Raw genomic sequence first — 12,297 nt, forward strand, 5'->3', positions numbered from 1 at the left:
CTGACCCCTCCCGGGCCGTCACGCCCCACAGAGCCAGGCCCCCCCGTAGCCGCGTGCCCCTGCGCCCCCCGCTCTCGGGTACGGGCTCCCCTGGGCTGCTCCGGGCACAGCACAGGCCAGGCTGGGATCCCACGCGCTCCCCGGCTGCAGCCTCGGGACAGCGTGGCTCCCGCGCTGGCACCGCCGCCGCCGACCAGCAGGCACGGGAAGCGCCACGGGCCTACTGCGCGCAGCCGTGGACTGGGTCTGGGGGCCTCTGCCGACAGCCCCGTGCCGGGGAGGAAGGTGCCTGCGACGGCCGAGAGGAAATACCAGCCCTCCCAGGGAGTGACCAAGATGCTCGCTCCCTGGAGGGGCCGGGGGCGGAAGAGGGCGGCCGGCTGGGCCAGGGAACAACGGTCAGGGAGAGGGGCCCTGAGCTGGAGAGGAAAAACAGCCTGGAGGGGCGCTTTGGGGAAACTGAGGCACAGGGCGGCGCAGAGGCTTCTGCAGGACTCCGAGTGTGGCCCGTGGCAATTCCCGCGGCCCCTGGCTGTCTGGACTGGGCGGGAGCAATGGACAAATGGCAATGGACACAGCAGCGAGGCAGAGCCTTCCAGAGCTTTGGGAAGGTCTGCCTCAGTTTCCCCGGGAGGTGGGTCACTGCCACCGCAGGGTGCTGAGCTCGCCCAAGCGACCTGGGCACCACCTGGAAGGCCCAGGCGAGCCGTCCAGGTCGCGTAAGTGAAACCACACGGCTGGACAGGGACACCCGCCCACCCTGCCGGGCACGACAGAAAGGACAGCCCTAACCTGAGGTCACAGGCCGGCCGGAGCGGGGGCCCCTTCTGTGCGGGCACCGCGCACAGCGTGACCTCACGGCCGCCCGGGGGCGCGCATCCTGGTCACATGCTCCTCTTACAGCCTCAGTCTCCTCACCTGTGAAGTGGGGGCCACAACGGCACCCACCCAGTGGGGAGGCTGCGAAGCACCCGGCACCCCACGGCGCTGAACTGACGCGCCCGGGGAGCTCCGCGGGCTGCCGGGCAGGGGCTCGGGCCGAGAGCGGGGGCCAGCGTCCGAGGCCGGGCCGGGGTGCTGGGGCCACCCCGCGCGGGCCCCCCCGGGAGCGCCGGCCGCCGATGCAGGCACCAGGGTTTGCTTAGCTGGATGCGCCCCCCGCCCCCGGAGCCCAGCTCCCCCTTCTCGAAGCTGCTTCTCGTTCCGGCCCGGCCCCACTTCCAGCCCTCCTCCGAGGCTCCCCGGGGAGCGCGGCGTGGGCTGGGCCGGGCGATGCTGCGGGCCCCGTGGAAAGTCCTGCCCGCCTCCCGCCGGCCCGAGAGGGGGCGGGCGCTGCAGCCTCTCCTCCCCCCGCAGCCGCTTCATCCTCCTTCTCTGGCTGGGGACGCCCGCGGTGGCCTGTCCCCGGAGCCTTCTGCCGCCCCGGGCTGCTGGCCTCGCTGCCTGCTGGCCCAGGAGGCCCGCTCACTTGGTGGCAGAGCCATCCGCGCAGCTGCCGGTGGGCGCAGCTGGGAAGGCGGGGCTGGCTCGAGGCCCCCGGCAAATGCTTCTGGGCCAGGCCCCAGGTGCTGGGGACAGGGCTGTGACCACGGCAGATCCTTCTCTCTAGCTGTCCACGGCTCAGCTCAGAGACCCACCCCGGGCTGGGCAGAACGGCTTTATAGTAACAGTCCTATCGCCAGCACCGCTGGGTCGCCTGCCCGTGTGACCTCATTTAACTCTCACCACAGCCTAACGACTTGATGCGACTTTACAGCAAAGGAATCCAAGGCACAGAGAGGTCAGGTGACTTGCCCAGGGTCACACAGCCAGAAGCACCAGATCTGAGGCTCAGATCCAGACAGGCTAGCTCCAGAGTCCTGGTCCTGCCGCCCGCTGCTCTGCCAGGTGCCACCCAAAGCTGCTGGGAATTCAGCGACCTCGAGCTCAAACGGCCCTAGGTTGGGAGCTGGGGAAACTGAGGCCCATGACGGAGAAGGTCACTTCTCAGTCAACCTGAGGAGCCACAGACGCGACGGTGGGCAGAGGCCCATGCAGGGCCGGGGGCAGGGAACGCCTGCCCCCCTTGAGCTCCTGGCCCGGGCCTGGCTTCCACCCCAGGCCCCGCCCACTGCCCCCCCATTACTTACCGATCAGAGCATAAAGTGCTCCGAGCCTGAGGCCCCTGGGGCTCGCGGCCTCGTAATGGAGCTGCCGCTTCCTGCCCGCTCCGGCGCTTGATTTATCGTGTTTCGGGCCACGGGAGGCTGGCTCGTGCGGGGAGGGCCCCCCCGGCTCGGGCAGATCCCGGAGGCACGACCCGGGCAGGGGACGGCGCGGGGCCCAGCTGCTGGACGCCGGCTCGGCCCCGGCCCACAGCCGGGCTCTGGAAGGAACGCATCTGCGCTCGGGGGGCAGCCGGGCTCCACAGACACGTGGCTCGTGCCGGGAGACTTTCTGGGCCTGTCCCCACGCGGGGACCGGCTGGTTTCCATGGCAATCCCCACACCAGCGTAGCCGGAGTGCAGAGGCCTCTGGAATCACCTGGTGCAGCCACGGCGGGTCCCGGGCAGGAGCCTCTGCCTCCCGCTCCCGCCAGCACCTGGCGGCACCAACCAGGGACCGGCAGCCACAGAGACCCTTCTAGAACCAGGTCTGGCCAGGCCGCTCTCCTCCCCAGACGCCTTCGCTGCCTCCCCACTGCGCGCAGGACAGCGCCCAGATCCCGGGCCTGCGCTCGCCACCCGGTGGATTCCAGCTCCAGCACGCTCTGCAGCGCTGGGCCTGCCTGCTACCCATCTCTGGGCCTTTTTCTGTTTTTAAATCACATCTCTCTCTGGGCCTTTGCCCCTGGTGTTTTTTCTGCCTGGAATGCCTACCTCCCACCCCCACGAAGCTTTCTCCCATTTATTAAAGTCCTACTCAAATGTCCCTTCCTCCAAGAAGCCATCCTGGATTTCCTCAGATGGGAGTGGTCAGCGTACGGCCCTGGGTACAGCAGGTGTGTTGTCCTGACTTCCCTGGCTGTTTGAGGGCACTGCTGGGGGGCGCGGGCAGGTCTGAGTCATCTCTTTGTGGGGCGCCTGCATGTCACAAAGCCGAAGCCCCTCCTGTGCCCCCACACTCCACCAGGAGCCGGGAGTGGCAGGAGAAGCGGCTGAGGAGACGCTGGGCTCTGGCGGGTGACAATGGAGAGCCACAGGCTGGGGAGCTGCCCCCACACCCTGCCACGAGCCACCGCCTGGCAAGTCCCCCCAGGAAGCACCCCCTGCTCCACGCGGAGGCCCCGCTGGCAGCAGGGCTTCCCAGGGTCTCAGTTTCTCCATCCATAAAATGGGTCCACTCACCCTTTCCCACTGGGACCTCGAGGGCCCCTGGGGTTCACACGCCCTGCAGTCAGGACAGACCGGAAGCGAAGAGGACCAGCACAGGCTCTGGCTCCCACTTCATCCCCGACCTGCTGTGTGAGCTCAGGCAAGTCACTTAACCTCTCTGGGCCTCCGTTTCCCCTCCTGTAGGCTGGGGATGGCGCACATCTCTTGGGAAGGGCTACTGTGTGTAAACAGCTTGGCAGAGCGCCCACCAGTCAATTCTCCAGGAGCAGCGCAGCCCCGGGTGGCAAGGTGGCACCCGGAGGGGAGGCGGCGGCCGCCCAGCCTCCCAGGCCCTGACCGCTAGCGGGCAGCACGGCGGCAGGAGTGGGTCAGGACCCCCAGGTCAGCGCTGAAAGGGGTCCGTCAACCACCCACTCGGTCGCCACCCCCCACGCGCTCACCCACAGGGCCGGGGCCCCCTCCCGGGCTGGGAGCTTTCCAGGGGGCCTGCATGGTGGCGCCGTGCCACGGCGGGGGGACGAGGAGCACCCCCTGGACCTCCGTGGCTCCGGGGGGGACCTGCAGGACGCAGCAGCCGGGTCCCCGGGCGTAGACGGCGCCCACTGCCCCTGACCGCCGAGCGGCCTGGCCGGCGCCTCGCCCCCTGGACCTCGGTGTCCCCGTCTGTGACCTGGGGGTGACAGGGTGGCTGTGGCTTGAACATGCAGCTGCATGGGGAGAGGTGGGCACAAGGCAGGCTGGGAACCGAGGGCCGGGTGGTTGTCAGGCCGCCCAGGGGGGCGCCCACCCTGGGGCATCCCCGCGGCCCGCACCTCCCCGGGTCGTGTCCCCCCCAGCCCCGGCACCCTCGGCGCCGCCCTCCCTCCGAGACTCACTCCCTGCCCCTCAGCCTCTGTCCTCCAGCTTTCTTGGGTGGCGCCGGCCCCAGGCACAGCCTCGCCTCTCCCCTCAGCCACTCCCTGCTCCCCCTGCAGGGCCTGCCCTCCTCTCGGCGCCCCTGCCTGGCTGTTCCACACACTTAGCACACTTTTCCCTGGGGTATTTTCTCCCTCCGGGTAATAACATCTCCCCCCGCCACTTCCTGGGCACTGCGTGCGAGATGTTAATCCACCCACCTCTTCAGAGGGAGGCACTCGCCCTGTTTTCCAATGAGAAGGTATGAGGCCCAGAGAGGGTAAGGGACTCTGCCCAGGTCACACAGCTTGGGGGCAGGAGAATGGGACTTCCGGTACCGAGGAGCTGGAAGCTGCTGATTCGCAGGCTGGGAGGGGTGTGAGCCGCTTCCCGTTCCCACCGCCTCTTGTCTGCCTCTCCAGGCTAGACGGCCTTGGCCAAGCTGCCCAAATCCTGTCTCCGACTGCCCTGCCAGGTGTCTCTGCTTGCACTCCCAGCCACGGGGAGCTCACTACCAAACCCTTCCTTCCACCAAGCCAAAACGTGAAGCCCATCTTGGAAGCTCACTCTCCCTCCGCCCCCACCAGGCATTTCAGCCCTTAAATTGGTTAGAAGCCGCCTTCTTGACTGTGCGCCGCCACCCACCACATGCCAGCTTAAAACTGCCTGCGAGGCTTTGCCTCCACCTTTACTAAAAAAAGACACCTTGAAAAGGCAGCGTTGACGCGCGCCTGTCGCCTTTCTTTTTCATCACACACACATATGGTCACTCAAAGGCTGAAGGAAAAGGTCCGGGGAAGGGAGTTAGACGCAGCTCGCCCCGTCTGTGCCTCAGTTTCCCCCGCTGATAACGTGACACCGTCCCAATTCCCCTTCGCCTCCGACAGGCTGGGATTTGAAGCAAGGGGTCCAAGCCACTCTCAAAGGAGAGCGACCGCCTCCCTCAGTTTCCCTCTCAAGCTATTTCAACAGCCTCCAAATATGCCCCCAAACAGTCAGGGGCACAGCTGGGGACGCCCGGGCCTCCAGGGCCTCGGGGCAGCCGGGCGACTCTGCCCTGACCTCACGCCCCCGCGGCCGGGTGCCCGGGTGCAGAGGGGCGGGAGGCGCCCACCTCGCTGGCTTCACGGCGGAAAGCGGTGGGCAAACCCGCCGGGCCCGGGAAGCCCCCCGCCGGCCGCTGCGGGGTCCCTGGCAGGCCCCAGGGGCCGGTGAGGGACCCCAAAGGCTGGGGCGGGAGGAGCCTGCCCGAGCTGCCTCGTCTGAGGCCAGCTGTCCCCCACCAACGGGCGGAGAGCGGGGACACCCGGCCCCCCGCCCACCGCCACCCAGACCGCCCTGGTGCCAGGGGGAGACGGCAAGGCAAGAACCCCCGAGCACGTCGCCCCTTCCCGGGGACACGGCCTCCCGCCCCCGCCCGGCGCTGGCCCGGCCTCCCCGCCCCCTGCCAGGTGCCCCCCGGGGCCGGGACCTCGGCCCAGCGCACCCACCACCTCCCTCCGCCGCCGCTCGGACCAGGCCCGGCCCGCCGTCCCCACGGCTGCGCCCAGCACCCACCACCCACCCAGCACCCCCCACCCGGCTGGGCCGGCAGGAAGGGCGAAGGAATCCTCGCAAAGGAATGAGGGCGGCCCTTGCCTGGAAGGTGGCCCCAGCCTCCCTGCCTCCCCGCCACCTGCCTTCCCAGCCGCCACCTGGGCACAAACAAAATAATCCTAGGAGTCACCCGCACGCATGCCAGGCGCTCGCTATTGTCTCACCGAATCCCCAAAACAATCCTGCAAGGGACGCGCTGCTCGTATCATTCCCATTCTACAGCGGAGGAAGCTGAGGCGCTCGCTCGACCACGTCCCTCCTCTGGCTAAAGCCCTCCGTGGCTCCCCACGCCCCCAGGACAAAGTCCAGACCCCAGCATGCCCCACTAGCACCCACAGCCTGTCCCTCTCCGTCCCGCGCCCCCAGCCACACCGACCTTCTCCGGGGTGCCTTGGGCCGCCCCACTCTGCCTCCAGGCCTTCGCACAGGCTGTTCCCTGTCCTGGGTGCCTTTCCTCTTCTCCTGCCAGCCTCCCTGCAGGCTCCTGCTCGTCTTTCCCCCTCGGCTTCAATGTCACCTCCCCGGGGAAGCCCTGACACCCTTCCCTGGGCACCAATCACCCTGAGTGGTAGCTGCTTGGGTGCCTGCTTGTCCCCCGCTCACCCACAGGCCACGAGGGCAGAAACGAGGCGAGTCGGGCTCACCACTGGCCCTGCGGGGCACAGGTGAGGGCTGGGCACATAGTAGGGCTTAGTGCTGACCGAGGTCCCCATCTGAGGCTCAGAGGTGGCATCTTTACTGCCCCAGAATAAGCCAAATTAGGTCACTGTGTGCTCTGAGGACCGAACCCAGATATGTGGGAAAATAATGATGACAACCGGGTGCTTCCTATGTGGCAGATGCTAAGTGCTTCACATTAAGTCATTCATTTTGCCCTTGAGATAAGGATTGTTTTTGTGATTCCCCCACTTAATGGATGTGGCTCAGAGAGGTTAAGTTACTTGCCTAAGGTCACGCAGCTAGGAAAGGACAGAAAAGCAGGATTTGAACCCAGGCCAAGTCCAAGTTCTTAGTCTGTAACTGGGGAGGCGACAACAGCCTGGGGTGTGGCTATCGATCACCTGGCCCAGCTGTGCCGCACCTGGGAGATCCTGCCAGGGGACACTGGCCGAGGGCCCACAGTCGGCCATGGTGAAGGGGGGAGGAGCACGGCGGACACAGGGGCCCTGGGAGAGCACCCCCGAGCCTCTCCGTCCCTGGGACCATGTCCTGGAAGGGCCCCGCCCCCTCAGGAGGGTGACTCATGGGACTAGGCGTGGCTGGGGACATGGGGACATCGGGACATGGGGCCGTGGGAACCAGGACCGTTCCTGCCAGAAAGGGAGGGCAGACTGGGGCCGGCCGAGGAATCATCGATCGACTCCCACCAAAGGCTCGGGCCGCGGCCCTGGCCCCCGAGGACCGCCCCTCCACCCACCCCCCCCCCAGCCCCGAGCGCCCGGGCTGCTCTCCGGAGGGAAGGACAGGGTTCCGGGCTCAGCACGGTGGGCGTCCCGCCAGGGCGGGGTGGCACTTGGAAAGCCTGGCCCGCCGGAGCGGCCAGCCCTGACCCTGGTGCCCACAGCGGGCAGATCTGTCCCCGAGCCAGGCTGCCCAGCTCGCCCACGGCGACCTTTATCTCCAGGGCGGCCGCTGGCGGTGGGCAGCGGGGGGAGCGCGGTGCGGGAGAAGGAATCTGCGTTTGCTCAGAGCGCCAGCGCTGGGGACGCCCACGGGGGCACAGTGGGCCTCTGGAGACGCCTGCCGCCACCTGAGGGTCCCGGAGAAGGGCTGCGGCTTCCTGGAGCAGTGGGGAGGCCTGGGGCGAAACGGGCGTCCCAGACTCAGACCTGGACGGGGAGGGTGGAAAAGGCACCGGGTGAGGTCCGGGTGGCATTTCTGAGCCTCCTTCCCTCGAAGGAGGAAAATGGAGACCAGGACGGCCTGTCCCCAGCGCCCGCGGGGGAGGCGGCCCTTCCGGGGGGGCCTGCTTGAGCGCGACGGCCAGGCTGAACCATCCTTCCCGGAAGCCCTGACTTCCCTCCCGCACCCGTCACGTCCCCAAGGTCACACTGCCATCCCCGACTTGGCCCCCCCCCCGCCGCTGCCCAGTCCAGCCTCAGGCCCTTGGGCCCCACTCTCCAGCTTGTGGCCCCCCCACACCGCCCCTCCTCGGTCCCTGAGCCCCACAGCCCTCTCCCACACCCTACAGCTGCACCTGCTCGTCGCCCTCCACGCTCCTGCCCCCACCTGCCCACCTCAGCCACCTGGGACTCCCCAAAAACACTCTGAACTCTGTAGGGCAGCAAAGGCTCGGTGATAAGAGCATAGATCCCGAGGGCAGACAGCCTGGGTTCAAGTCCCTCTTCTGTTTCTTGGCTGTGTGATCTTGAACTAGTTACTTAACCTCTCTGAGCCCCCTGGTTCTTCATCTGTAAAACAGGGGTGAGCCTATTGTTGGTTATTACTGGTTACTCCCCCCCATGCCTGGTACATACTGGGTGCTCAGGAGATATTTGTGGAAGGAGTGAATAACTGACCTCCGCCGCACACCTGTTTGCCAACCACATGACCCCCCCAGAGTACCTGCTGGTCCCCAAACACCTGCAGCCTCTGGCCCTCAGGTCCCACCGCACACCCACCTGCCTGCCCCGCTCTCTGGCAGGCTCCAGACCACCGACACACAAGTCTGTGGCACACACCCTGTCGCCCCGCCTTGCCCGCCCCTGTGCACACTTGTGTGGGTCCTTGCACACTTGCCACACCCACTCCTCAGTGATGCTCCAGAGGGGACTCACACAGCCGTCCCAACACACACCTCTGTTCGGGCGTGCAGTTGCACGCTCAGCACGCACTTGGGACGTCCACGCACACCTGAGCTGCGTGCTCACCTTGGTCCCATCCACTCGTCTGAAAAGCCCTCCCTGGCACACCTAGGCCCGCGCACCTAGAACCCCGCGCTCCCACTCGGGCACCCGCGCGCGCACACCTGGGCCGCGTGCGCAGCAGGGGGCCGGCTCGGCGGACACCTGTGGCTCCCGCCACGCTTCGCACCTGCGGCCCGCGGGCGCACCCCCCGCCCGGCTCCCCGCCCGCGCCCCCGGCCCGCGCCCCGCGCGTACCTGGATGTTGCGCTTGCGCTCGCAGGCGGGCCCCGTGCCCTGCACCACGCTGTCGAGCACGGCCACCACGTCGGGCGCGGGCTCCACGAAGCAGGCGGTGCGCGCGGCGCGGATGGCCGCCCGCACGTCGGCGAAGCGGAAGGCGCAGAGCGCGGCGGGGGCGGCGCGGGCCGCGGGCGTCCCCGGCGGCCGCTCGAAGACGGCGAAGAGCAGGTCGCGCGCGGGGAAGACGGACACCAGGCGGCTGTAGAGCTCGCCGCGGCCCGCGCCGCCCGCGCACTGCAGGCCCAGCTGGACGTAGGACTCGGTGAGCTTCTTGGCGTCGCCGCCGGCGCCGCGGGGCAGGCAGATGCGCGCCAGCAGGCTCCGGGCCTGGCTGTCCTTGTCGCCGGCGCGCGCCTCGCTGTTGAGCGCCAGGTAGGCGTAGGGCGGCGCGCCCGGCGGGTGCAGGAAGGCGCGCACGAAGCCCAGCCTGTGCTGCTCCTTGGCGCCCTGCTTGATCTTGAGGACGTTGTCGTCCGACGGGTTGAGGTCGAAGGTGAAGAGCCTGGCCAGGTCGCCGCGCGCGTCCAGCGAGCGGATGGCGATCTCGGGCGTGTTCTCGAAGCGGTGGTCCTCCAGGCTGCGGTTGCGCGGGAAGAAGGCGCTGCCGTAGCCCGTGTACGTGGCGCCCACGAGCAGCCGGCTGCCCCGCGCGCCCGCGGCGGGCGGCAGCACCAGCCCCACGGTGGACGCGTTGGGGTGGTTGGCGGCCACGTTCAGCATGCTGGGGAACACGGCGACGGGCTCGGCGGGCGCCGCGGCGGGCGGGAAGCGCACGGCCACCGCCGAGATGTTGCCGCGGCGCCGCAGCTGGCACAGGCCCTGGTAGATGGAGCCGCAGGCCAGCACCAGGCCCTGGCGCGCGTCCAGCTGCAGGATCTTGTTGTAGTTGTCGGTGAGGCGCCGCGGGTGCTCGCACGAGGCCTGCGGCAGCTGCGGCGCGTGGCACAGCGGGCTATCGGCCACCGGCCCCACGGCCGCCTCGGCCTCCAGGCTCAGGTTGGCGCCCGACAGCTGGTAGAGGCGGTTGACGGCCGCCAGGTACACGGTGCCCGCCGCGCCGTCCAGGGCGAAGTTGTTGGTGGCCGTGGGCGACGGGAAGCGCCGCTGGACCTCCAGGGCGCCCGCGCGCGCCGCCCCCAGGAGCAGCAGCAGCAGCGGCGGCAGCGGCGGGCGCGGGGCCCCGGCCCGGGCGCGACGAGCCATGCGGGCGTGCGCGGGCGGCCCGGCGGCGCGGCGAGTGCATGGGGCGGGCGCGGCCGGGAGCCGGGAGCCCGCGGGCGGCGCGAGGCGGGGGGCGGGCCCGGGCCGCCAGGCGCTTCCTGCCCGCGCCAGCCGCCCCCGGCCCCCCGCGCCCCGGCCCGGCTCTGCCGCGCCGCCGCCGCCGCCGCCCGGGGGCGGGTCCGGGGGGCGGGGTCCGGGGGGGGGGGAGGGTGGGCACGCCCCCGCGCCCCGCCCCCGCCGCGCCCCGCCCGGCCGCGCCCCGCGCCGCCCCTGCCGCGTCCCGCGCCCACCGCGCGCCCCGCCCCGCCCCCGCGCCCTCCGGGACCCCCCGGCGCGGCCTCCGCCCCGCCCCGCCCGCCCCTTCCTCGCTCTCGGCCGCTCGGCCCGGCCCGCTCGGGCTGCTCACGCCGTCCCCCTCTCGTGGTCCTCCCCTCGTTGTCCTCTCTCTGCCCGTCTCTGGCGCGCGCTCTCCCGCTCACTCGCTGTCTCCGCGCGTTTGTGGGTCTCTGCGCCCCTCCCCGCCAAGGCCCGGGCGTGTGCTTTTCCCGAGTCTTCCTCTCGGACTCGGTGTCTCTCTCCCCGCACTCGCCCGCGCTCCGGCTCCCTTCTCCTGCCCACCCCTCGCCCTCTCGTTGCTCCTCCCGCCCCCTTCCCCCTCGCTGCCTGGCCGTCCGCCCCCCCCTCGCCCGTCCCTCCTCGTCCCTCTCCCGCCCTGAGCCGCAGCTCCTCCCCGGCCCTCGCCCCCTCTCACACTTGGCATTTCTCCCCTTCACGGGCCACTGTCCAGCCCCAGGCCCCGGGGCCGGGGACTCCCCCTGGGCCAGCTGGGCAAGGGGTACCAGGTACTCAGACCCCAGGATCGCCCCCCCCCCAAGCCCCAGCCCCATAAAAGGAGTTTTGCGAGTGGCAGGGACGGAGGGGCGGGTCCTCGTCTATCAGATATAAATGAGGGAAACACTGAGATGGCAGATACTTGAGGCACGTGCCAGGCTGGGGCCAGATGGAGCCAACACCCTGGGCCGGGCCTTGGTCCCGGGGGTGGGAAGTCACCCCAGGAGGCCTCCTGACCAGCCCTGCCAGCAGCTGTCCCCCCCACCAGTGCCCCTTGGCTGGGCGCTTCCCCTTTGTTTGGGACTCGGGAAGGGTGACACAAAGGATCTAGACCGCCTCGAGGCTTAGCGGAAGATCGGGCACACCTGAGTTGACCCTGGGCCTTCTCCTTGCTTCCGCTTCCGTCTGTAGGGAGCAGGTAGCCAGGAGAGCTGGCTCCCCGAGGCTGTGAGCCCCGGAAGGGTGCCGGGTGTGTGGTGCCAGCTCCCGAGCCAGCGCTGCTCGAGTATTTGGCTACTTGGTCCTCACAGCCCCGCTCTGGGGTCGGTGCTATTATGATCCCCATTTTACAGATAGGGAAACTGAGGCCCCGAGAGGTGAAGGGACTGTTCGGAGCCGCACAGCTTCCAAGAATGTTTGAAGGCCAGAGTCTGCCCGAAGTACGCGCTCCCTGCCGCCAGGCCGGCTCTGGTCTCTCAGAACGGGAGCCCCCAGGGACCCCAGGCCACCGCATGGAGCCTGGCAGCGGCCGGCCTCACCTGCTCCAAAAGGCCCGTCTTCCCCGCCAGCCAGGAAGGAAGGGCAGGGGCTTCCCTGTGCCCCGCGGGGCGGGCAGGAAAGGCCTGCAGCCCCCGCTTCCCCTCCCCGGCACCCTGGCCTTCCTGCCACCAGTGCCGGCCCTGCGCCAGCCTTCTCCCCGCCCCTTTGTCCTCTGGCCGGCCACTGCTTGCACGGCGGGGGGCAGCGAGCTGCAGGAAGCCCGAGGCCCCCTCCCGGCGCCCCATCCTCCCGTCCGCCCGGCTCAAGACCGCACAGGGGATGGCCCGATAGGACCAACGTCCCCGCCTCCCTCTCCGGGGAGGGCGCCTGTTGTGCCAACTGTGGGGGGAATTAGGGGGCCGAGCAGGGGTGCAGGGGGCTGCCTCAGTGCACCCCCAGCCCGCCCCTCCTCAGAGACCCCCCACCCCTGCAGCCCCCCAGTATCAGTCCATCTGTCTGTCTCCTTCCCTGGTCTTTCTCTATCCTTTCTTCCTCCCCCTCCACGCCCACTGCAGTTTTGCCTTCTTGCTCCTCCC

General features: G+C 69.3%; 1 protein-coding gene across 2 annotated transcripts in view; it reads right to left on the reverse strand.

The window, feature by feature from the left end:
• Positions 1 to 10,197, reverse strand: part of PLXND1 (plexin D1) — a 49,304-nt gene extending 39,107 nt beyond the window's left edge. The window contains exon 1 of one of the 2 annotated variants that reach the window (XM_058288857.2): positions 8,906 to 10,197. In XM_058288857.2, coding sequence (XP_058144840.1) covers positions 8,906 to 10,153 — 1,248 coding nt within the window. In that variant the 5' untranslated portion in view covers positions 10,154 to 10,197. The remainder of the gene's footprint in view (positions 1 to 8,905) is intronic. The other variant, XM_071212231.1, reaches the window with a different exon arrangement.
• Between the last annotated feature and the right edge of the window lie 2,100 nt (positions 10,198 to 12,297).

The sequence above is a fragment of the Dasypus novemcinctus genome, chromosome 26 (assembly GCF_030445035.2).
Source record: "Dasypus novemcinctus isolate mDasNov1 chromosome 26, mDasNov1.1.hap2, whole genome shotgun sequence".
NCBI lineage: Eukaryota > Metazoa > Chordata > Mammalia > Cingulata > Dasypodidae > Dasypus > Dasypus novemcinctus.